Source organism: Ammospiza caudacuta, chromosome 5 (assembly GCF_027887145.1).
Source record: "Ammospiza caudacuta isolate bAmmCau1 chromosome 5, bAmmCau1.pri, whole genome shotgun sequence".
Lineage (NCBI taxonomy): Eukaryota > Metazoa > Chordata > Aves > Passeriformes > Passerellidae > Ammospiza > Ammospiza caudacuta.
Window position 1 is genome coordinate 48,882,297 of NC_080597.1, and position 25,029 is coordinate 48,907,325.

Sequence of the window (25,029 nt, forward strand, 5' to 3'; positions counted from 1 at the left end):
TGACAGATTAAAGAAAAAGAAGTGGAAACTGCGTTTCCTATATTCTGCTCATTGTTTATTTGGTAAGGAGATTTTGGTGATAAGGGTGCTACTCACTGCTTCTTCATTTGCAAGTCTTTGAATTCTGATCCTGATCTGTAAAATTGGACAATATAGCCTTCCTTGGGATGTCCATAAGGGTCATGAATATCTTATTACTAGATATAGTCAAGGCACTTACAGAACCTTGATAGAAACACAAGCAATGGCAGAGGCTAGTTGTATCCAGTTTCCAGCGAAGATTTGCAGCTATTAGTTTTGGATTTGTATGTGGTTTGGGAAGTGAATAAAAATAAGGTGCTTAAGTTCTTTACTGGTCTAGTATTTGTCTTCTTCATGTCTTACTTCACCACCAGCAAACAGAAGTGTTTTCTTACTTGTCAGGGTATTGTGAGAATAAATGTTTTTGAGATTTTACATGGTAATGTATGACAATGATTATCTTAAGTGTGGGTAGTTTATTATCTTGAGCTGCTTTTATATAGTAGTGTGCTTTGGCGGCTTCAGGGGGCAATGTGGGAGCAATGTTAATTTTTTTAAAAATAATTTTATATGTTCAAAATTATTAAAAGCTCTCATTTAATTTCCTTGTATAATAGGCAGCTACATTTCACTCAGTTATTTCTAATTTTTCCCCAATAACTTTTAATCTTACGAGATTCTATGTTTGGTAAGAGAATATTAATGAGGAGTTTGAAAATAGTGCCTTAATGGAAAACAAATGTAGTGGGTAAACTCTCTCAAATGGCTTCTTTCTGTTCTGCAAGATCAGAAAAAGTTACTTGAAGGCTGTAGTGGAAGCTTTGCTTGATTGTAGCCTCTGCATGCCGTTGGTGTTAAAATGTTTAACCCATTTTTCAGTCAGTCACTCATCAGAAAGGAAGTTCTTCTTTTATGTAAACTTCATTTGTCACCTTCAGTTAAATTGACTCTAATTTGCCAACATCAGAGGACTTCTTTTACAGAAGAATACAAAAACCTTTTTTATGTAATTAGTGCAGTGGAACCATTTTTCTCTAGGAAGTAAAGAGCTAATTATGGTCATTACCTCTGAAAGATGTAAGAAAGAACAGCAGTTAATTAATCTGACAAATTGTCATCTGTTTCTGACTAAGGGACAGTTCTTCTCAAGCTCAGACTGCAAGTTGCCACTGATGTTAATGGGCATAAGAGATGGTGACTGTTAATTGTAATTAACATTTCCCAGCAAGCTAAATTGATTTATTTTTAGCATTTACAACATTATTGCTGTGATGGATACAGAAAAGACCCATTTAAGGCATTTGTTATTTTAGTATCAACTTTTTAAGTTCAGATTTCAAACATCACATGTTGTATTATTGAATCTGGCTCTATGAACTGCTCTAACAGTTGGATTTAGTGAAGCATATCTGAGTCAAAAAAAACCCACCTCCAAAGAAGAAAAATTGTTGAAAACACCTCTCTTTCAGGAGTGGCATTCTCAGAAAAAGTCTTTATTGATATGAAAATAACAGCAAAAATACCCAGTAAAGCATGAGTCATTTATTACTGTTTTTTTGAGGCACTCCAAAAGTTTGCACTCTGGTCCTTCCTGGATTCCTGAGGAGTATAGAAATATGCCCATATTCTTTTGATTCCTTGAGCATTGGAATGGGGAGGTAGGACGTAGCTATATGATTCTGACCTAAACTTTTCAGTGTCCTGGGGATATCCCCGTGTTCTGCATAATGGCAGTTTGCTACTTGAACACTGTAAAAAACTAACTGTCCATGAAGTTTGGAAAAATCTCTTTAACAGCAAGAAGGAATTCACATGGTACAAGTAACAGTTGGATTGGAAAGAATGTGCTTTTCTGTGTTTTAGAGACATGTTAATCAATTCTATTCACTGTAGATATGTAATGTATATTGAGATAGCATCTAAAAATATTCAGAATAGCAATCAAATAAGTTAAGATTTCATCCTAGTCCTTTTGGCATAAAAGACAGGGATACAGATATAACTAAGAATGAGAATGCAGAGCAACAAAGAATTGCTTTGAACAGTAAAAGAAATACCCATCTAATTCTGAATTATATTTGCTGTTCTTGACTGGTAGGTAGTACCCAGTAATTGATTATTATTAAGAATTGTTGCATAGCTTGACATAGCATTGATGACTATTTCGACAATGTAATACATGAAGATATTGAATCTAAAAGAATAAATAATTTCAAGGTATATATATGTAAAGTAAGTATAAAAAAATCATGTGGATTTTATCAGAGTTGGGGATAGGGGAATATGTTCACCATCTGGAAAGCAGCCGCAGATTTTTTGAACTGTAAGAACAGAGTAAAGTATGGGCTCAAACCATAAATTTTTTTCTGTAAGCTGGGATTTCTGTGAAATATTTTTCTTTGAGCTATAATTTCAGAAAATTAGAAGTTTCAAGGGAGAAAAAATGATGCAATTTTTCTGTAAGAAAAAGTTGAAAACATTGAAAAAACTTAAATAGTGTGGATTTTGTAGATAATGTCATTTGAGTAATAAATGTAGACTTGTCTGAGATAAAGACCTGAGATGCTGTGGTGACACCTTCAGTTCGAAGCTCCATTTCTTCTGCTTTGTATGCTCATTTTATTAACTCTAGTTTAGCTCCTTTTATGTACCTTAGGGTCCCACTTCTCATCTTGGTGGGCTGTGTGGGAAGTGCTTGATTTCAGAGGAGCTCTAGTCCTGTTCTGCATGCATCCACCCCTCTCCTTCATTCAGTCAAAGTTAAGCATAGCCTGTCAAGTAATGCTTTAATAATTTCTTCCAAGATTGCTTTCCTGGAAATTTAAAAAGTTTAGTTAGAGATAAATTGAAAGCTATCAAAAGCAATTTATCTAGTCATAGGTTAATCCATAGGAAAGACTCCAAGTGCTTATTATAAGCAGATTATTAATAAAAACAAGTTTGGGTACCCATAGGTTTATTGATTCCAAATTTGAAGCATTTCTAGGTTTTTCGACAGAAAACCAAATGTTGATCTTGACTAGAGCAGCCTCGCCACTTGCTGCAATTGGTATGTTTGGAATTATGTGTCATATCCCCTTTACATGACACATATGCTATATTTGCCATAAGAATGTAGAAAAAATTGTTAGCAATTATATTTAAGTTTATGAAAGCTCTGTGTATCATACTATTCTCAGTGAAGCAACGATTCAAATGAATTGACAGAGAAACATCTGGAACCTCTCTGGTGCAGGAGTTTTCGACCTTGACTTCATCATGTTGCTTCTGTAGGAATGCAGCTGAATAATAGCTGAGACAAGTTTGTTGAATAAGCTATTAAAATCCCAGATGTAAGCATATGCTTTGCATTTTTATGGATCAAAATTGTACTGTTGAGGCTATAAAATTTTGTTTAAAAACTTTTTTCTTGAAATCTGCCTTCAAGTTATTGTAAATGTTTTTCTGGAAGGACAAAGAGCCTAAATGCTAGATCACTGTCTATATTAGAATGCAGTGTTCATTTTGTAAAGGAAGATTTAGACTCTTCAGCCTATAGTAGAAAAAAATTATTTCGTAAGATGCTAAGGACAGTTCTTGGAAAGGCAAGTTCTTAATGTTCCTTATTATGGATGGACTCTGTAGAAAGTCTGCCATTGATTGCTAGGGATTTGACATTAGGTATTAGAAGGCTTGCATGTAAAGGTACCTGAAGGCCATCTTGAAAAAAAATAATACAGACTAACAGTAACCACTCCAGTGAGAATTCATATGCAGTGAAATAATGGTGGCTTTCTGGTTTTAGGTTAAAGCATTAGTTTTAGCATTAAGTGATGATCTGGCCAATTGACTGAATTGTTTACACAGTTCTATGCATTTGCTTTGGGTCTGAGAGTCAATTGGAATGATCATATTCTTAGGGGAAGGCATACAGAGATTAAAAGATATGCATGATATAGATGCATGGTCTATATGCAAGAGTTGGTGTGACAAGGAATTATTCAGGCAAGCAATTTTATCATCAAGTTTGATTAGGAACTTAGGCAGAAGCCTGAAAAGAGAACCTGTTTCTGTAAAAAATTCCTATTTTGAGAACAAAATGTTTGATAGCATGTGAGCATAAGTATCAATATAACAAAAGCATATACTAATAAGGAAAAAAAAAATGAGGAGTTATTTTAAGCAGTGATAAAACCACAAGATTTGAATTTTGTGCCAGTCAGCTATATTCAGAAAGAGTACACACAATTTTTGTGTGTTCAGTGAAACTGGTTTCTTGGTAGTTTCTGCAATAAATTTGTAATAACTCTCAAGAAATTGTACATTTATGTACATTTAAATTAATTGTAAAAAATTGGAGGTTTAATACTTGTTTTATTATTTAATCTTTTGTGTATCAGAGGTTATTAAAAGGTTTTATGTGCCAGAGACTTTATTTATCAAAATCGTTCTTGAGTTTAAGGTAATTTGAGGCTGTTTTGTCTTGCAGAGAGGCAAAGCCTAGGCTTTAGAAATAACAAGCAATTGAGTTGATATAACCTGCTCTAGTGACTGATCCATACTGTATATTTCCTGCAGGGAAAGATGGGATGAGCCACTCCCTTTCAATACAACTAGCAGAATCCCTCCTGACAACAAACCTAATTAATGGACACTCTAATCCTGAGTCTGCAAACATAAAGAAGGCATCTTTATGTTTGCATAAGGCTTCTAACATAAAGAATTCTCTCTATTATGTATGAACACTGACCCCGTGTATTCAGTCCTGGCCAGTGTCTTGTCTCCAGATGAGGGCAGTCTTTGATGCCTCAGAGGGTGTTTGAAGTCAAGGACAAAGTTGACACGTTTCCCACATAGAAGTCAGCAGGATATGTAATGCTGAAATTATAGTATCTCGTAAATATTCTATTTTAGTATATAAAATGTTCCACTGTGTTGTGATCAAATATACTACTTGGGATTTTCTAAAGGATACAAGTGAATTAGAATTCAAACTGCTGTAAGTCATCAATAGGATTAGTCCTGGTAGTTCCTGTTGGTTCCTTGGAAAAAGTCACACATGCACCCATCATAAGATTCTGATTTAGACTTTTTAGTCCTGTACTTTCTGAATAATCACTGAAGTGGAAACATAGGCAGTCAGGAACAGGGATAGTAAATTCTTAGAAGCAAGAGGTTGATGCTTCTGGGGAAAAAAGGATAATTACTTTCTATAAACAGTAAAAGTGTACAGTTACAGTGTGGTAAAGTCTCATAACTGGCATGACCACAAAATAGTCTTGCAGTCTTTGTCTTCTTAATAATGTAAATCCCAGCAGACAAAATGAAAATTCCTCCTTTATGTATTTTTTTTGTGGAAATAGGTAATTCTTCACTGAGAATGAGATGTAAAGTAACATAATAGGCATTGTAATGTAGTATCATGCTCTAAGAATTATTATTTCTTTACTATTTTTTAAAAATTTAACTATTAATTCCATTTTAATGTTAATAGCTTTGTTAAATTAGTAGTAAATTTAAAAATGCGTAAAATGTTAATAAATTAAAATATTTTACACCTTCTGTTATAGGTATGAAATTCTATGTTCAGGTATGAAACTATAGCATCATCTTGATTTACATTATCAAAGTCTTAAATGCTTGTCTGCTTTTTCCAAACAATCCCACTAGATAGTTAGCTTTTGAGATGTTCAAAACACGCTGATTTTCTTGGTGGTTTCTTTTAACTTTTCACTTTTTGTATCAGTATGAATTCAAAATTAAACTAAAAAAATCTGGTATATAAGAGACAGTTGTATTTTTGAACTTTATGCATTAAAATGTAGCAGGAATTCAAGATCTTATAGAGATATTTGAATAAAGTGACAAGACAGATAAGTATTCAATATCCAGTAGATTTCCTAGCTGTCAAAGTACTCTGGATAGCATTTTTAAAAACAAGACTACTGAGGAAGTTATCTTAAAGGAAATGGAACATCTTAGAAAATATCCAGATCCAGATATGAGTAGTGGTTGCTTAAATTTTATTCTTTTTCTGCCTGAAATAGGCTGTAACCTTTTACCTGAATTGCAAATTTTATTTTGTTTGTCGACACTGCAGCACTGCCGCCATGGAATTTGTGTGAGCAAAGAAATGGAGCTGCGCCCTGTAGATGGAGAATGGGGACCATGGGGACCTTATAGCTCGTGTTCAAGAACTTGTGGAGGTGGAATCAAGAGCACCACCAGGCTGTGTAATCGACCAGAGTATGCTTTTTTATTGTGTTTCACATTTTTTATTATGTTCTAATGTGTTTTACGTTTACATAATGAAGGTATTAGAAAATCATGGATTGGTGCAAAATAAAATAGAGGTATTGTGGGCTGTGCAAATCAGTTTGAGTCTCCAACAAAAAATGCTTGTTTCAGCCATGTTTGGAAATAGATAAGTTTACAGACTTTATTATGCAGAGGACCTTTAGATTACTTATGTCTTTCTGCAATATTATTCATTCGTGAAGATGTTTCTAAAACATTAGTTTGGCAGGGTCTTTTTTTCTAGGTTTACTCTAACTGTTGAGGTTTCTTTAGACATAAGATGCTTTTTTTGCAGTAAGAACTGCAAAAATAAATACATGTATTCCCTACTAATCTCTTCAGTGAAACACTTGATTTGATTTGATTTAAGGCTTTTCCACAACATCACCACCAGTAACAACCCACAAGGTGCAGTGGTTATAACACAGGCATTTAAAACTTCCCTTTATAATTAGCAAATTACATTGGCTGAATAATTCCATGTGGATTTTGTTCTCTGTAATAAAAGTCAAGGAGAACTTTACCCTTAACTTGGCCAGAAGGAGAACTACAGCTGGTGCCTGAGTAGTTTCAGTGTTTTTCTAGGAAGTTATGTCAGCTTGATGTTATCAGTAGGATAAATGAAATTCAATCAAATGGCTCAGGTTATTTTATTTTCTCTGATGAGTAAGAGGCAGTAGACTAGATTGCCATTAGATAATGCCTCTTTCAGTCTCTTGTAATTGATTGTATCAATTTGCAGTTGATTTATTCTTTTTTTCTTCCCAAAGAACATACGAATTCTGAATTATTTTGTGTCTTAGTTTATAACTGTTAAAATGTATTCTAGACTTTATGGTAAATGGGGCATTTTCCACAATTTCCCTTTTTTATTCTTTTGATCCCCAAAGTGAAACCAATATTAAGAGTACAGAAAAGACTGTGTTAGCTCCTAATTGTCCTCTTTCTTTGTCACTCTGTAAAGTAATAATTTCAAATTACTGAGGGAGGTGCCGCTTGTGTAGAAATATGACTGTAATCTCAGCTAAATTGATAAAAGCATTAAAATTATTAATGCTTTTACTCAGGGTAAATAGTTATAGCTGTAAGAGAAATAAAAGTAATAATGTATTAATGAACATCCGCAGTGAGATTACTATCTCAGCAACAGTATTTCACAAGGTTTGGGTTTATTTTGGGTATAACTGAATGCACAGTAGAAGCTGAGCATGTGTAAATCAGTTGCGCAGCTGACAGGATGCTTTGTGAGATTTTCCTCCTTAGATCAGTGACTGAGTCCGCTTTTTGTGTAAAACAGCAATTTTAGAAAATGAGCGTGTTTTACATTTACTTTTATCTTAGGCCAAGAAATGAAGGAAGGTACTGTGTTGGTCGCAGGATGAAATTTCGGTCATGTAATACTGATTCATGTCCAAAAGGCAAAAAAGATTTTCGGGAGCAACAGTGCTCTGAATTTGATGGCAAGCACTTCAATATCAATGGTCTTACCTCTGCTGTTCGCTGGCTTCCAAAGTACAGTGGTAGTAAGTAATCCCACATATTTTCAATTACCACAATAAAAATGTTATTTTATTTAAACTTTTAAAACAGACAAGAAACCTCTTGGATTTTCTTTCCAGTTGCTATGAAAGATCGCTGTAAACTTTTTTGCCGAGTTTCTGGAACAACTTCCTACTATCAGCTGAAGGACAGAGTTGCTGATGGTACTCCCTGTGGAGCAGAAACCAATGACCTTTGTGTTCAAGGCTTATGCAGGGTATTTAAATCTAAACTTATCAATTATTAAAATCAATTTTAACAGGTGGTAAAGTACATATTCAATATTAATACAAATCAACATTACTGAAAATATGGTGTTCTGAGTTTACGTAAATTAATTTTATTACCTATCAAATTAAAGATCTGGAAATGGAAGCAATTAAGTTAAAAACTTATAGTTGAATCTGAAGACCCACAGTCTTGCCTCATTAAGCCTCACATGTGGAAGAGTAAATATTGTTCAAGTGAGCAGTGAGAAACTGATCCAAAATTAGTATAAAGGGAGGAAAGAAGCATGCTGTGAAATTAGCATTGCATTTCTGCTACCAAAGAAGTAAATAGAAATAGAAAATCCAAGGGTAAATGGTTTACGTAATTATTATTTTACTATCAAATCAGGAGGAACTGACCCTTAAATCAATTCAGCACTCTGCTTAATAGCAGCTATGGCATTGCCACAAGATTTTGTTAGGAGAAGCAAGGTGCTATATTTTAACAATTCAAGACTTTTTTGTAGAGCCTTGTTGAGCTTTTGCTGATTGCAGTGAAACTGAGCAAATTCAGAATGAGGAGGAAATATAGCTTATTTTTATATGGTTGAATAAAGAGGAAATGCCAGAGAATTGTCCTGTTTATCATAGTTCAAAAAAACCCTGGAAGTTTAAGTAAAGATACATAAACAAATATTGTGCTTATGTTACTTTAACCAGCACAGTCTGTGTGTATTCCTTTGCTTCTTTTCTGTAATGACAGAGTTTAAATGAATTGATGACCATGTATATATACATACTGCTTTTAGACTTCCAAGACTTTTAATGTAAATATAAATTAGAATTTATAAATTATGTTGATTTTTTAATACAAAATTTTTATGTACTGTTATGTATTCTTACGCAGATCTTGACATACGGAATCTGTTGGGATTGCACGATTCTATTTTATCCTTACATTGCAGAATCCAAAACCATTGATGGCTTGTAATGGATTCCCAAGGAAGACTAGATATATATACAGTGAACAACAATATTTTGGGGTAGTGGGAAGCTTATATTACTAGTTTTCATTGTTTTCCATTGGGCTGAGTGACACTGGGCCTTTTTTTTATCATTATTTGTAGCAAGCAGGCTGTGATCATGTTTTGAATTCAAAGGCAAAGAGAGACAAATGTGGAATCTGTGGTGGTGATAATTCTTCATGTAAGACACTTGCAGGTACTTTCAACAGTGCTCATTATGGTAAGGTTTGTTTTGCCTTTTTATAATCTTAATGCACACTTCACTATGGCTTAGAAATTATTCTTTACATTTAAGGAAGCAGAAATTACTCTTTACATTTAAGGATTTCAGTGTATGTTCTTTAGGGCCTCTATCAACAAAAATATGTTTCATTTTCAGTCACATTCCATCTCAAGGATACAGAGGCAAGCACTATGACATACTAACTCATTCTAGTGAAAAAAAAAATCAATCTCCTCAAAAGTCAAAGCCAAAAATAAAAGAAATTATGAGAGTAAAAGTACTTTGAAAGGATGAATGTTTCCTGCTTTGTACTTTGCATTCTCTGGTCTGAAACTTTGCAGGAACATATCCCAGTGTCTCATTTTGGTTGTGCAAAGAGATAGAAAGAAGTTTTTGTTGTGAGCAGCTGATGAGGTTCCTTTTCTCCTAGAGTGAAAAATACAGCCTATGAAATGTGACCCTCCTCCTTCCAGAGAACAGGGGTAACAATATTTATGTTTTTTCCTCCTCATTGACAAGTAGTGATTGAGAAAGTTCTGAGTAACCCTGGTATTTCTTATTAATTTGATTTAGTTTCTCTACAAGAGCTACTGATAGTTCTTCTATATGTAGTCTTTTCTGTGAATTGTGGAGAGACTACTGTGTGTGTAGCAGTGCAGTTAAGTAGTTAGAGCTTAGAACATAAGGACAGAGGTCTCCAGGTTAATATCGGCCTAGAGGCTCCTTCATACACCTCACTAGTTGAAAGAGACCACAGGTGAAGTGAAAATGATACCTGGAGAGCTGCCAAATAGGATCTTCATGGAACAAAGGGATTGAGGAAAGTATGCCAAGTATCCTGCTGGATTTTCTTTTCCCCTGGCAGAAGGCACAGATGCACTGAAAATTATCAGAAAATTTATACAACTACCTGTCCCATACAATGACATGTACTTTTTCTTGTGTCTGTCCTAAGGAGATGCTTATAGATAGCACATGAATTTTGTCACTCATGCACTTGTTACAAATCAAGTGACCATAATGTGAAACTGCCGTTATGCAAATAAGGTCAAGACTATCACTCTGATTTAATGACTTCCCATTGTCACTGACTTATTTGCTTCCAATTGAAGTTGAAGGGGAAAAAAGTCCCCATGTTTTGGGATGAGGAAAGCCTTGAGTTATTATTTGGTTTTCTAGTGAGTGAAATGTTTTAAATTATGTTCATATTCTTATTGTAGCATATAAGAGATAATACTGAGGTTTACCAATGAACAGTATGCTGAACATTTGGGATTATCACGGGGTGTGCTCGAGTAGGAATAGAGCCATGCAAACAATAAATTGTATTTAGCTGATCACTAAAACTCTCATGTCCATGGGAGGTCTAAGACATCCCTAGGCAAATGACTGAAGGTATTGTCTAAGGAAATACAATTTTCAAAAAAAATTCTGAATTAGGGTCACCAGCTAAATATGTTGATATGCACTTGATATTTTTCTTTTAACTTCATTTGTTTCCCTTTCAAACTGAAATGAGCCATTTTACTAAGGCAGAACTTGCAATTGCTAATAGCAGCCCGTGGTGTGTGCTTATAGTCATGCAGTTATAATGTTGTCAGTAACTGTGTAAACAGTAGTAAAGAAATAATCAAAAATCCATTACAGCAAAACACGAATTTACTTGGCTTCCATTTTAGGAGATGGTAATCTAATTATGTACACATTATTACTATGTTGGCTATTATTATTTCATCAAATTAGAGTATCTGAGGCTTTCCTGGACAATGGTCATTCTCAGCATCCTAGTGTGTGATTTATTCTCTTTGTGTATCCTTGACAACATGCTATGCAGTTTTGTTTATAGTTTCCTCCTGTATTTTTTCTTCTTTCATTCTATTATGTCAACGACAAAGTCTTCAGTGTTTGAGATGAGGGGCTTTTTAAACTGTATTTTGGGTTTCTTCCCAGTATGTTGAAAGATTGGCCAAACCCTGTATTTATCCCGAGCATGCATCTTGTCAGTTTGCAATTGCAGTGCTGCCCCCAGCTGGTAAATGTGATGGACCTGTAATTAGATTAAATCTTCATTTAAATGCATGGCATAGTTTTAATAGATTAAAAGCACTAGTAAGTTAATGAATTATTAAATTTGTCATGGCCTAACCCCAGCTGGAACCACACAGCCAGTCACTTACTCACAACATCCCAATGGGATGGGAGAAAGAACTAGAAGAATATAAGTGAGAAAATTCAGATGGTTCAGATAAGGACAATTTAATAAGTAAAGCAAAAGCCATGCACACAAAGCAAACCAAGAATTGGTTCACCATTTCCCATGGGCAGGCAGGTGTCCAGCCAGGAAAGCACGGCTCTGTCATGCAAAACAGTGAATTGGGAAGACAAATGCCGTCACTCTGAACATTCCCCCCTTCCTTCTTCCCTCAGTTTTATATGCCCAGCATGATGCCATATGGTCTGGGATATCCCTGTGGTCAGCTGGGGTCCATCTGTATGCCCTCACAACTCCTTGTGCACCCCCAGCCTCCTCGCTGATGGAGTGGGGTGAGAGGCAGAAAAGGCCCTGACTCTGTAAGCTCTGCTCAGCAATAACCAGAACATCCCTGAATTATCAACATTTTCCAGCACAAATCCAAAACACAGCCTCTATCAGCTATTATGAAGAAAACTAACTGTATCCCAGTCAAAACCAGTACAAAATGAAAAGGATATTGCCATTTAAATTTTTACCCACAGAGGTGCATCAACTAAAGCCACAGTAATATTGTTAAACACAGTGAAATAAGTGGAAAAATTATCAAAATTTTTATTAATACCTCAGATTACATGTTTATATTTGTTAGTTGTTTCCAGTGTTTGCTGTACTCAGTTTTTCTCAGCTGTAAGTATTTCGAATTCATGGTTAGCATCTGTGAGAAACATGTTTTTTAACCTAGATTTATGTGCAGCACGATTTTTAAAAAGTAGATCTTGATGCACATTATTTTTCTACCTGGTGGCAAGGCTGCCATAATATTACTTGGAGATACTGCAAGAAATGGTGACTCATTTGTGAAGCATTTGTATTTTGAAGGGAGTGCACTCAATATTTTAAGCAGAAGAAGATGAATCAAGCATGGCTAGTTTAACAGCTGTATCTACCTATGCATATGACCTGCAACACTGCAATATTATCCTAGTATTTAGGATTCATTCTTTAGCATGCTGGAATTCTCTTGGAGAGAAAATCTCGTAAAGAGGGAATGGAGATATTTCCTGTTAAGTGACTTACCCAGATTTCTGTAGAAGTTTAAATTGTGAGCAGTCACAGTGTTTCCCAAGTCTCTCTTGATATACTTGACTGCCTTCTAGAGTAGTTCTGCTCTGTAGGAATTTTTCTGAATAGATTGAGCTTATGTTAGTGGTGAAGAATTGAATTCACATATCTGAACACAGAATGTAACATGTGAAGGCATTCAGAGGCATTGGTTGTCTCTGGTGCACTGTAGGGTTTTGTGAATGAAAATTTATTTTCATATGTACTAATACTTGACTATTTTTGTATATAATTTATTTGCAGGTTACAATGTTGTAGTAAATATTCCCAAAGGAGCAACAAACATTGATATTCAACAGCACAGCTACTCAGGGAAACCAGAGGATGACAACTACCTTGGTAAAAGCCTCCTGTGTACAACATGGATGAATGGGGTTTGTGCTTTTGACAGAGATCTGCTCTGGATGTATATTATGAGAAATCTGATAAAGACATTGGAGAAAATATCTAACTGTTTTGTAAATTCATTTGTCTGGGTCTCTAAATCAGTAAGATGTTAAGGTTTCTAGTTCTTAGATGAGTGCGTTCATTCATCAGAGAATAAGAATTATAGCACCTTTCATCGTTTTGTCAATTCTTTACTTTGTTGTCACGATGTTAATTGGAATGCCACAAGTGAGCTCAGGAATAAAGCAGGTATTTGTTGTTTTAAATCTTGGAAGCATTTACTTTGTTTATGAACAAAACAGTCTGACCATCAGCAAACTTACCAGTTGTCTCAATTTCTCTTTTTCTATTATGTTTGGGACGTAAAGAGTATAAAGGTTGTCACGTGCTGATAGATTTGCAAGTGTGTGTAGGAAACAAAGAACTCATAAGTACCTCCTACCAAAAATCGTGGTTGTTCTATTTCACAGTAGTTACATTGTATCTGAAGTGCCTGAAAAAATATTGAAGCATATTTGCCTGCTGTCTCTTCTTCCATTGTAATCCTAGCCAACAAACTTCAGAATTCTCAAAATGTTTCCCTTGTCACCCGCTGCCCAGAGACAACCTTTTCCTGCCTGACATTAGTTTCCATTTCAAATGTAGTAATGCCTGAATAGCACCATGTACTACAAATTTTACCTTATTTAAAAAATGTTTAATTTGTCATTAATCTTTATTTTTGCAGATAGGTCATTGTGTTAAATTACTATCACAAATGCTTAATAATTTATTTTTATTTTCAAATTTACTTTTAAAACCCACTTCACTAGAAGTAGCTATAGCAAATACAAGGATGTGGGCTGTAGAATAGGGCAGAAATACCAATAACTACTGTTTCCTTCTGCAGTGGCAGAACCTAGTCAAATTTAAAAGTTAGGACTGCAGTCAGCAATTCAGCAGAAAAAATATTATTTAATTGCTATAATGCAGAGAAAATGCATGACTTAGAAAATCCATGACCACTGCTCAGGTGAAAGGTAGTGATTATTAGGGTTGAGTTCATTAATTTGAACCCTTTGATATAACTTTTTACATTGACTACAATAAAGCTACGTGTCGGTGAGGTTTTATTGATAGAACCTTTTAACTAAATAGATTTCCAATATTTTATTTTACTTGCAGCTTTATCAGATGCCCACGGAAATTTTATCTTGAATGGAAATTTTGTTGTAAGCATGTCAAAAAGAGAAATCAATGTACAAGGAGCCATTTTCGAGTACAGTGGTTCGAACAATACCATAGAACGAATTAACAGCACTGATAAAGTTGAAGAAGAACTAACCTTACAGGTGCATGTTTACTTTTCTCAGAAGTTTGAAAATTTCCTACATGATCATTATGTTAATAATTTTATTGTTCAAATTCACTGAAAAACAGCTATTATTTTATCTCAATCAAGGTTTTGTGTGTAGGGAATTTATACAACCCTGATGTGCGTTATTCATTCAATGTCCCGATAGAAGACGGAAGTGATCTTTTTACATGGGATCCTTATGGACCCTGGCAAGATTGCAGCAGGATGTGCCAAGGTACTGTGAAGTATTTTTTTCACCAGAACCAAAGACCTGATGGGATTTGGGAAGGGACTCATCTTAAGTTCTCTGACTTTTCACCATAACTTGTAAGGGAGAGACTTGTTACCCTCAGTATCCTTCAAATTCACAGAGCCTTTAAGGACAGAACAGCTTCTGATTTTTTTTGGCTATTTTTACTACTTATGCAGTACAATTCTATATTCAAACCTACATTTGGAGACATAGGAGCAGTTTATTAAAAAGCAGTTGGATCAAATCTAATATATTCTTATAAAGTGGTATTGTATGTCTATTAATATTCATTAGGCTTCCATTATACCACTTCCAGGTGATGACTGATTTGTCTGGTGTCTTTCATACTCATTTATTTGTCTTTTTTTGATTATCTGCTAAATGGGACGATGCTGTTTAAAGATATATTTGACTATTTTAAGCTGTTACACTCTGGGCCATTCCAGTATAAAAATAAAGCCACAGCATTTATGAAATGTGTATATATAAAAGTGTATGTACACAGATTTTTGACAAATACTCTTCTTAGCGGGTGCTAAAAAAGCCTGAAAATATGTAATGATGAGTTTCTTCTGGTTGTATACATGCTCATTTTCTAGAGAAGCAGAACAACTGTCGACTGAGATATTTCTCCCAGAACTCCAGATCTTTTAGGTGATCAATTTTTCTGCTTTTTTAAGGGAAAGGATCGCAATGTCTAAGTTAACATGGTGGTTAAGGAAATATGTTAATTAGCAGAACATACATGATGTGCTTGGAATACTTAGGCTGATGAGTAAATGCACTGTTGCACTTTTGTAGTTCTCTGGAAGTTGATATCCTGTGAGACCACTCTAGGACAGCTGGAAGGTGGAGAAGGTAATTGGAAAAGGTTATTCTCCACCTGGAATGTAGTGAGCTGCACAAAGGAGTGTGTTTATGCAGTATCTGCAGTGTACAGCAATTTGTGTTAATGGGGCATATCAGTTCCTAGCTGATGAATGGAACCCATAAGGCAGTCTTTCTTATTTTAGCCCTTTACTTACTTCTTCTGATGCTTTTTGAAGGTATTCGAAGAAGAAGAATGACATGTATACGTAGAAGTGATGGTGTGGTAGTGTCTGATCAAAGATGTGAACTTATACCCACTGTACCAAGTGTCTTCGAGCAGTGTAATACAGACTGTGAATTAAGGTAAAAAAAGGTTCCTAGGTTCCTAACTGATGGAGTTATTGTGGTCTTATGTGGTTTTATTGATTGGCATTGAAATAAGGTAATTCAGATTGCTTTATCCTCTGTCCTTTCATCCCTCTCTACCTTCCTCATTCTTCCCATTCCTCCTTGCTTTCCTTAAATCTGTTGGTATAGTGGCTTTACACATGATATTTACACCTTTTGTAAATTCACATACATGGTATTTACACCTTTTATCAAGTCCACATAGAAGTAGGGTCTTTTCTAATTTTCATTGGTAAATTACAAGATCTCTTGTTAGAATTGTGAATCTGTTCTATATATTCTGGCACAAAAACTTGTATTGCTGCATTAAATACATTTTCCACCAGAATTGTATCCACAACTGGAAATAATTTGAAACAGACTGGTGCTTTTGCAGTCCAAGATAGCCCACACTGAAATATTCAGACGATGAAGAGTTAGAATTATACCTTACATTTTTCAAGGTCACCTAGGAGATTAAGATAAGAAATCCTTTAAATTTAAAAAATTTCTTTTCAGCCTATGAGTCAAATTCTTTTATATTGCTTTCAAAATCCAGTCATGAGATAGGGTTTACAGTTTTATTTGTTCCCTAAAATGCATATCTATATTTACATTATGATTCTTGGTACATTCTTTGAGCTTTCTGTAACAGTTTGTCATTTTAGGTGGCACAGTGTTGGCAAAAGTGACTGTACATCGAAGTGTGGCCCAGGACATCGGTCTGTTGAGATCCACTGCATGAAGTACTCTATTGCAAGAGGACTCAGTGCTCCAGTGGAGGATAAGTACTGTGCTGATCAGCAGAAACCACCAGCCAGAGAGCCTTGCCATGGTGACTGTACGTTAAGAAGTTGGCACTATACAGAATGGTCAGAGGTACAGATTTAAAACTTTGTAATTGTACCATTACAGTTCTGGTTAGCATTCACACAAAATTTTTAATTCTCTATATGTTTTTACTTTAGTAACTAAGAGGAAACAATGTTTGACAAGTACAGATATGTAGAATCATCTGATACCAGCCTTTATATTTCAGCAACTTCCTTATGTTTTTATAAGAATGGGCAGCTTGTTTGCAGCCTGGTTTTGGATGTTAGCAGCAAAGGTCTGGTAATTAAAGGTGTATATTTTATTTGCTTAATAATTTAATTCTGTACTATATTGATTTTGTTCTTTGTTAGAGCTTTATCTTGGAGCTATTATATAAAGTGCTGAATTTATCTCAAACGAACATATTAGCATTCTGTGGATTAAATGGAGGACACTTTTGTCAAGTGCAATCCTTATCATCTTTTTGCCTTTAAGATTGGTAATGTATTTTGGCCTGGTTTATTGTCTTGTTTCCTATTTCATAACTATGCAGTGTTCCAGGAGCTGTGCAAGAGGTGTCAGAACCAGAGAAGCTTTTTGTATGAACAACTTGGGACGTCATCTTCCTGACAGAGAATGCCAGGAACTTCCAAGGGTTGTAACACAGAGCTGCAATGAATTCTTATGTCCAAGCTGGTCTGTTACTGACTGGAGTGAGGTAATGAAACTTTGTAAAACTTAAAGTACGTTTGGTCCTGGTCATCAGTATTAAAATAAGCTGCATTACATGCTTAGGGGTTTTGTTTTATATTTTGGGCCACATGTTTGTGAAAGTTCTTAAGTCCTATAATTTGTCTGAAACACATCACACATCTACGACTGGCATGAGAACTTCTGTAAAACACTCCTAGAATTTATTTTCTCCTTAATTTTGTTACATTAAAATGAGGTGGTGAAGATATGTAAAGTAAATATATTTGCAGTAATTTGCATACCTTCCTTTTTTATGAAGCAATGACAACTATACAGCCAACTGTTTAATAGAATTGTAATAATTTTATTATAGATTAGATGGATATAAAATAATTGTGGACAGTTTAAAAATTTTTCCAGTGAACACTGTGATATATGCACTGTTACTGTATTGGAAATAAATGATCTGCACACAGTTTTCATAATTTGCAGCTTCAGAATCTTAATAGTAATTTCTTTGTATTAGCATTTGAATTGAACTTAGTAGGAAATGAAAAGTTCATTAAAAATAGGGTTTTTTGAACTACTGACATTCATGGAATATTTTTGTTATTTATGTGGTTTATTTATGAACAAGTTATTAAAAGAAATTGAAGCCCTAATGCAGATTCATGTCTCTGCAAACTGGTGTTTATAATAATTTTACAGTGCCCTGTGACATGTGGCAAAGGAATGAAGCATCGTCAAGTCTGGTGCCAACTTAATGATGAACAACTGAGAGATGATTTCTGTAACCCAAATGACAGACCAGAGTCAGTAACACCATGTGACCTTCATGAATGTGCATCTTGGCAAGTAGGGCCTTGGGGATCAGTGAGTACATAAGGATTTCTGGCTTCTTGTTTTATAGTTCAGGCCATAAGCAATCACAAAACAATACCTTTTAAACATTCTACTTGAATCTTACGCATTTGTTTTAGTTGAATTGATTCACATATTTGTTTGCAGGGTCCTATTGGCTATCTAACTTGTAATTTAAGAACACCCATATAGAAGTTAAATGCCTGAAATAGTAATTGGCCTTGAACCTTAATATCAAAGATGTTTTACACATCAGTGTAATACATCATCAGAATAATGAAAATTAGGGTAGCAAACTGTTCAGATGAACGAGACAGATAAAAGTCCAAGTATTTATAGGTAAGTGGGCATATTCAAATGGTAGCTTTAATTAATATAGATCAGTCTTCAATCTACAATACACTTCAATTGGTACGGATCAGTCTTCAATCCACAATACACTTCAATCAATCATTGAAATGTATATGCTAATAATAGCAGGGAAAAGGACTTAGTATTTTATTGTTACATTTTGTTTTTATCTTATATAAGATCTGCTATCTCTTTATGTGAAAGTGCTGTTGAAAAACATGTTCCTGGGTGACACTCATCAAATGTAAACCAAAGTGGATTTCAAACACTAGGAAAAAGTGAATTAATTTGTGAAGGAAACTTTTGTCAGTAAATAGATGAGAATTAATTAAAAATATGAGGTACTCAACTTCATGTGGCATTTATTAAGATCAGGTTATTCAAACCAGCAGTAGAATACTTATCCAAGAAACGGTGTTTCTTGGATATTAGTGGGAAATCATAACCAAATAGCAGCTGATCTTTATCTTATTATATACAACCTGTTATTAAAATACAGAATAAATATACCTTTGGAAATTAGGTATATTTTTAATTTAGACATTTCTTTTACTTTTTTACCTTAGAGATAAGCATACTGTTATCTAACCTAATGTAGAGTAATCTTGTGATCACAGGACTGTGAATTTCCATTCCTACAAGCTAAATGCAGAAGTTAAATAAAGGAATAATTCAGTCCCATGATAGAATCCTTATGAATAAAAGTAGTTTTCTGAAATAGCTTGGATAAGTAATTTACCAATCTATGTCACTGGAGTAGAATTTTTCATTGCAGTTTTTCCACTGTACCACCTGGTAACAGCCCTTCTCAACCAGGTTTTTACAGGTACTTGTGCTTGAACCACAACATTTATAGGGATGGGGTTTGCATCATAATATTTTCAGCCATCTAATGTTTTAGGTGACAGCTTTGAGTGCACTGTGGTCAAACTCTGTAGTGAAGGGAAAAACATTTAACAGCTGCAGTTAGTGATTCATTTGAAGCTACTCCTTATTCCTCTCTTTCCCCTCCTCTACTTTCTCTTCACCAGTTTTTATTACTGAGCATGACATAATGGAGTATGAATTGTCCCTTTAAAGAGGTCAGGTCAGCTGTTCTGGAAGTGTTCCTTCCCAGTCTCCTGCCCAACCTCCAGCCTACTCACTGCAGGGGGTAGAAAAGAGGAAAGAGAGGAAGCCTTTGTCCTGCACAAGCACTGTTCACTGGTGTGCTACAAACACTGCTTAAGTACCTGATGGTCTGCCACAAAGGAAGTTAGCACCATCTCAGTAGTCATTCCTATTTATTCTAGAAAGAGTTGCAAAATAGAAAATGTAATTAAAAATGAAATTTGGTTATAAATAGCTCTATTTCAAGTGTATGAAACTCCTGCCTTCAACAGTGTGCGGTAACATGCGGACGCGGGTACCAGGTGCGCGCAGTCAAATGTGTTACTGGGACGTACCGCGTAATCCTGAGCGACGACAGGGAGTGCAATGCTGCCACTCGTCCTAGTGACAGCCAAGTAAGTTAAAAAACACCTCTCTACTTCTCTATCAAAAGTGTCTGAATGCAATTATTTTCTACTGACTCTGTGTGGGAACTCGGAGGGCATCACTTCTAAAATGAGAACAAAGTACTGAAACTCTATGCTTTTATTCACAAAAGTCAAATTTTGCCTAGAGAATTAAGTAAAAGAAGAGTAATTTTAAGAGATGTTTGAAAGTTGATATGTGATGTTGGTAGAGTATATGGCTTCAAGGAATCCAAAGGCCTGTGATTATTTTGCAGTAGCTCCAACGTGTAGAATATCCTAAGGACACTGCTTGCCATCCTGCTTAATCAATAGTACCCACCTGGCTTCTTTAATAAGCTTCTAAACATAAAAGCCTGTTAATTGGTGTAGTTTATTTCTGCTTAGATGTGCAAACACTGGATTTGATTGTCCTTGGCATTTTTAATTGTGGTACCTGTTAGCTACTGACTGAAACTGGGCAAATTTATATTCTCAGTAGCTGAAGATATAAAGGACAGGATAGGACAGCCACTGTCTTTGCTTGATCCTTCTGTGCTGCCTGTGGCTCTGAAGCAGGAAACTGTAATGTCTATGCTCTTTCTCTCCAACAACTTTGCCAAAACCGTTCTTTCTCAAAATGCCAATATTATTAGTTATTGCTAATGCATTTTTAAGAGAAAATAAATTTTCTTTGACACTCCATTTAAAATGAAACAAAGCAATTCAATGAAAGGTCTTTGAATAATTCCAGGGAAATTGTAAAAGAAGGTATTTGCATGTTAATTAAAAGCTAACCATTTACTTTACATTTGGCTCTTCCAAAGTGTGTATTTCAAAAGTGTTTTTTTTCCTCACCCCCACAGGAATGTGAATTGCCCTCTTGTCCAGAAAATACAAAATTATGGACTACTTCACTTCCTCTAGTTCATGTGGGGAAGGTGACCCAGTGGAGATATGGATCATGGACCCCAGTATGTAATATAGCAGTCACACCTTGCAGGGCAGCCCTCCACTCATTCACCCATTTTTCCACAGAGCTTTCATTAAGATATTTTTCAGACTGAAATCTGCTTGGGATAGATCAAAAAGGAGTTCTTAAGAAAATAAACTGTTTCTTAAGGAGGGGATAGACACTTCCAGCAAACTCTGTGCTTCAAATTCAACCAGGAAAAATAACAGGAAAAAAAGTGGAATCCTAGGAGCTGGGGTTCTGAGTGAAATAGTTTTTGTATCATTGGCAGCGCACTAGGAAGTGATTTTTTAAATGTAATTGATCAGTTTCTAAGTATTTGGAACATCTTTGATGTTAAAATATTATTTAAATCTTTTATGTGATAGTAATACTAAACAGCTGGAGTCATTAAAGATCTAATTTGACATTTTTTTGTAAAATAAACATTAGAAAAACAGTTCCTACATGAATTTTCTTCAATGCAAGGTTTTTATTTTGATAATGTTAAAAATTAGTTTTACTTGATAGCGATGAGAAAATTTAAAATTTTCTGTGAAATGTGGATGTGTCTGTTAATCCCTTGAGATATTTAACAAAGCATATGATGCAGTTATATTTTTGCACAGCTATTTTAACTAAATAGCAGTAAAGGGTGCATAAACTGAGGCTACTCAGCCGTTCTTCATTAAGTGAACTTCTCAGCTATAAAGGCATCAGAAGGGGCTCAATGGAATCTGCTAATACAAACCATAATGGCAAATGGATTGTTAATATCTGTTTTTATTTTAACCGTTCCTGTAAATATTGCATCCCTGTATAACAACTAAAGTGTTCTGGAAGTTACTGATGTTTCTGTTGCTTCTTGCAACTGCATAATTATTCTATGTTATAGTTTAAATGCTATCTGTTTATACACACTGAAATGCTTCATGAGAATTAAGGCCATGCAATTCAGTTTCAGGCCAACAGATACTAATATTTTAGATGCTTGCATGATCTTGTTTTAATCTCCTAAAATGTGATGCCCTTGAATTGTTCCCTGACAGTGCTCTGCATCCTGTGGGAAGGGCGATCGTGCTCGCTATGTGAGTTGCAGAGATGCTCATGGAGAGATAGCAGATGAGTCTTTGTGTGCTCATTTACCACGACCCGCTGAAATTTCAAGCTGCTTTAGCCCATGTGGAGAGTGGAAAGTTGGAAATTGGTCCCCTGTAGGTATTAATTGTAACAATTTTTAATGTGTGTATTTAGATTATTGGCCAAGTCTCTGTTTAGAAATTGAGAGTTCATTTTTCCTTTTTTTGCAAGCATGATTGAAAGGGCATCCCTTGAAAACACAAAGTATATGTTTGTTCTTGTCAAAAGTAAATATAAATGAATTTATATTTATTAATCATCAATGTTCTGTGACAAACAGTGTGTTAATCTTTTGGTCAGTGCACAGTTACGTGTGACAGTGGAATAGCAACAAGACAAGTCATCTGTGTCAATTATCATCAGCAAATCAGTGAGAATTACTGTGATCCTGAAGGCCGACCTCCTAAGGAACAAGAATGTAACATGCCACCATGCCCAGTTTATCATCATGTTCCAAAACTACATGACCATCCAAGCCATTTTCCAGAAACAGGTTACCTCCCAATACACCCTCCACAAGACAATTTAAACCAGTGGAACCGTCCTTCCGTGGGAGGATATCAATGGAGAACTGGACCCTGGGGAGCAGTAAGAAATTTTTTTAGATATATTAATTTTTTCTGTCACATTGACATTTAATGTGTTAATATTTCAAGAAATGTTATTACAGTACAGATTTGGTCAAAATAAAAGCACATTCATTTTAAAAAGTATTGTTATTCTTGTTCTTGTTATTATTCAGAATATATTAAATTCTAAGTGTAATTTTTCTGTGATTTCAAATTTAAAATACTTCTACAAAGTAGTTCTTTTTATTTGAAAAGTTCAGTTTTGAGAGTTAAGGCTTAAAACCAAGCTGCTGTTTTAACCAATATATTTTACATTTCTTTGATCATGCAATGGCAAAATGTATTTTTACCTGTTTTGGTAGTGCTCTAGTACTTGTGCAGGTGGATTTCACCGCCGAGTTGTAGTATGTCAAGATGAGGAAGGAAGAAGTGCCAGTAACTGTGATGAGGCAACAAAACCTTCAGAGTTGAGACACTGTGATTCTGGACCCTGCCCGCAATGGAACTTTGGGAACTGGGGAGAAGTAAGAGCATTTCACTTACAAGGGAAACATTGTTTATTACATAAGCTTAGAAGTAGAAGCATAATTATGTGATTGTGAGTGGAACTGAACTCCTTGTTTTTACTTATTTAATAGAGTTTAAAATTTAAAAACAATGAGTTTCGACTTGTTTATGTAAACTTTATTCTTTGATCAAATCCAGAACTGTAGTGGAAATATGAGTTATGTAAATATACATCCAGAAGAAGTAAGTATTGTGTGAGGCTAAAGATATACAACATCAACAAATCTTATAGTTGTTGTACAACATGTATCTTGAGATGCAGAAAATTATATTCTGTTACAAAAAACTGGATTGTATGCAGAAAAACCACAGTGCAATTGCTAGTCTAAGAAAAAAAAATGAGCATAAGAAGCTGTAGAGAAACTTTATTCCATGTAATTTCATAGGTACTAACAATAGTAACTGCAAGTAGTAGTGTTTACTGGGTTGTAGTTACAAATTAGGAGTATCAAGATAGGATCATGCATCTAAAAGTTGTGCCTGGGTTAAAACACTTTGATGACACATTTGGTATTATTGGACATGTTAGTCTCCATGCTGTGTGATGTTATATCTTGACCACACACTCCTGCTCAAATGCTACAGAAAGAGTTAAAGCTGATTATTTTTGCATTTATTCTAATTTAATCTCTTGTGATTCTTGCCCACTTTTCTTACTTTTGCATATCAGTTACTGGAATAGAAAAAAGAAGAAAAATTGGTTGAGTGACTTTTTTGTTTTACCTCTTTTCTCCTTGTTTTAGCCAGAATTAGCCATTCAGTTCTCAAGGTCAGTCTAAATATCATATTTTTTCTGTCCACAGCCATAGACTTGGGATACAGTTCATGCAGATTATACAGTTTTTTCCTAATTTAGAATAATTGAGAATACCATAAAAAGGTTTGAACTATTTTAGCTTGATTTTCAGATCTCATTGGGAATGAGAACTGGTAATGAAGAATTGCAGGCAAACAGAAATCCCACAAGTATTTCACATTTAGTCTGTATAAACTGGACTGTGTAAAAGTGTGCCCAGTATCTGAGTTTTCTGGCACTGTTTGGCAGGGAAAACTACTTTTAAGAAAAAATGTCGCTGTTTTCCTTGTATTAAAGAAAGAGATACATGCACATATATTCTCATAATTACTTCTCCTTAATGGAGTATGTGTTACTGAGACTTCCTGCAGAAAATCACTTGATGAACCATAAAAGTGTCATTTGGTAAAGGTTTTGGTGAGGGAATTACATGAGATTAGACTTTAAGTCCTTATTCTTGAATAGAGTGTCCAGGGAATATGGAAATAGACATAGTAAATAATATGATGTACTGATGATTGTTATATATTTTGGTTTGATGGTATGTGATGACTCTGTTAATAACAATTATTGCATATAAAATTCTGTGTTTCAGTGTACTCAGACTTGTGGAGATGGAATAAAGACAAGACTGGTGATTTGTCAGCTTCCCTCTGGCCAAATGTTGGGTGATCAAAACTGTGAAATTCTAGACAAGCCACCTAACATGGCACAATGTAACGTGCATTCTTGCCCTGGTGATGTTTCTTGGCATCGGGGACCGTGGAAATCGGTACGATAGCATTCAATAATATTTTTTGCTTTCTTGTTCTTTCTGTTGCTGTATTTCCCCATGTCTTTTAAAAGATTTTATGTCATTTTTTAAAGTTGATGACAATGAAATAATAATGCAGGTGGAATACAGTCAATGTAGTTTTATAAAGAAATTGTTCCTACAGTCATAGAATTGAATAAGAAACAGCCATTTCCTTCAGTGGGAACAATATCATGGTCTGTAAAACATCATAGGGAG

General features: G+C 34.9%; 1 protein-coding gene across 1 annotated transcript in view; it reads left to right on the top strand.

Annotated features, from left to right (window-relative positions):
• Window positions 1–25,029, top strand: part of ADAMTS20 (ADAM metallopeptidase with thrombospondin type 1 motif 20) — an 83,970-nt gene that overhangs the window by 30,972 nt on the left and 27,969 nt on the right. Inside the window, exons 12-28 of the mRNA XM_058804900.1 lie at window positions 6,101–6,246; window positions 7,639–7,820; window positions 7,917–8,053; window positions 9,173–9,290; window positions 12,853–12,948; window positions 14,161–14,327; window positions 14,438–14,567; window positions 15,632–15,758; window positions 16,451–16,661; window positions 17,149–17,313; window positions 17,997–18,161; window positions 19,883–20,005; window positions 20,860–20,967; window positions 21,995–22,159; window positions 22,386–22,673; window positions 23,017–23,178; window positions 24,613–24,789. Of these exons, the coding sequence (XP_058660883.1) occupies window positions 6,101–6,246; window positions 7,639–7,820; window positions 7,917–8,053; window positions 9,173–9,290; window positions 12,853–12,948; window positions 14,161–14,327; window positions 14,438–14,567; window positions 15,632–15,758; window positions 16,451–16,661; window positions 17,149–17,313; window positions 17,997–18,161; window positions 19,883–20,005; window positions 20,860–20,967; window positions 21,995–22,159; window positions 22,386–22,673; window positions 23,017–23,178; window positions 24,613–24,789 (2,667 nt within the window). The remainder of the gene's footprint in view (window positions 1–6,100; window positions 6,247–7,638; window positions 7,821–7,916; window positions 8,054–9,172; window positions 9,291–12,852; window positions 12,949–14,160; window positions 14,328–14,437; window positions 14,568–15,631; window positions 15,759–16,450; window positions 16,662–17,148; window positions 17,314–17,996; window positions 18,162–19,882; window positions 20,006–20,859; window positions 20,968–21,994; window positions 22,160–22,385; window positions 22,674–23,016; window positions 23,179–24,612; window positions 24,790–25,029) is intronic.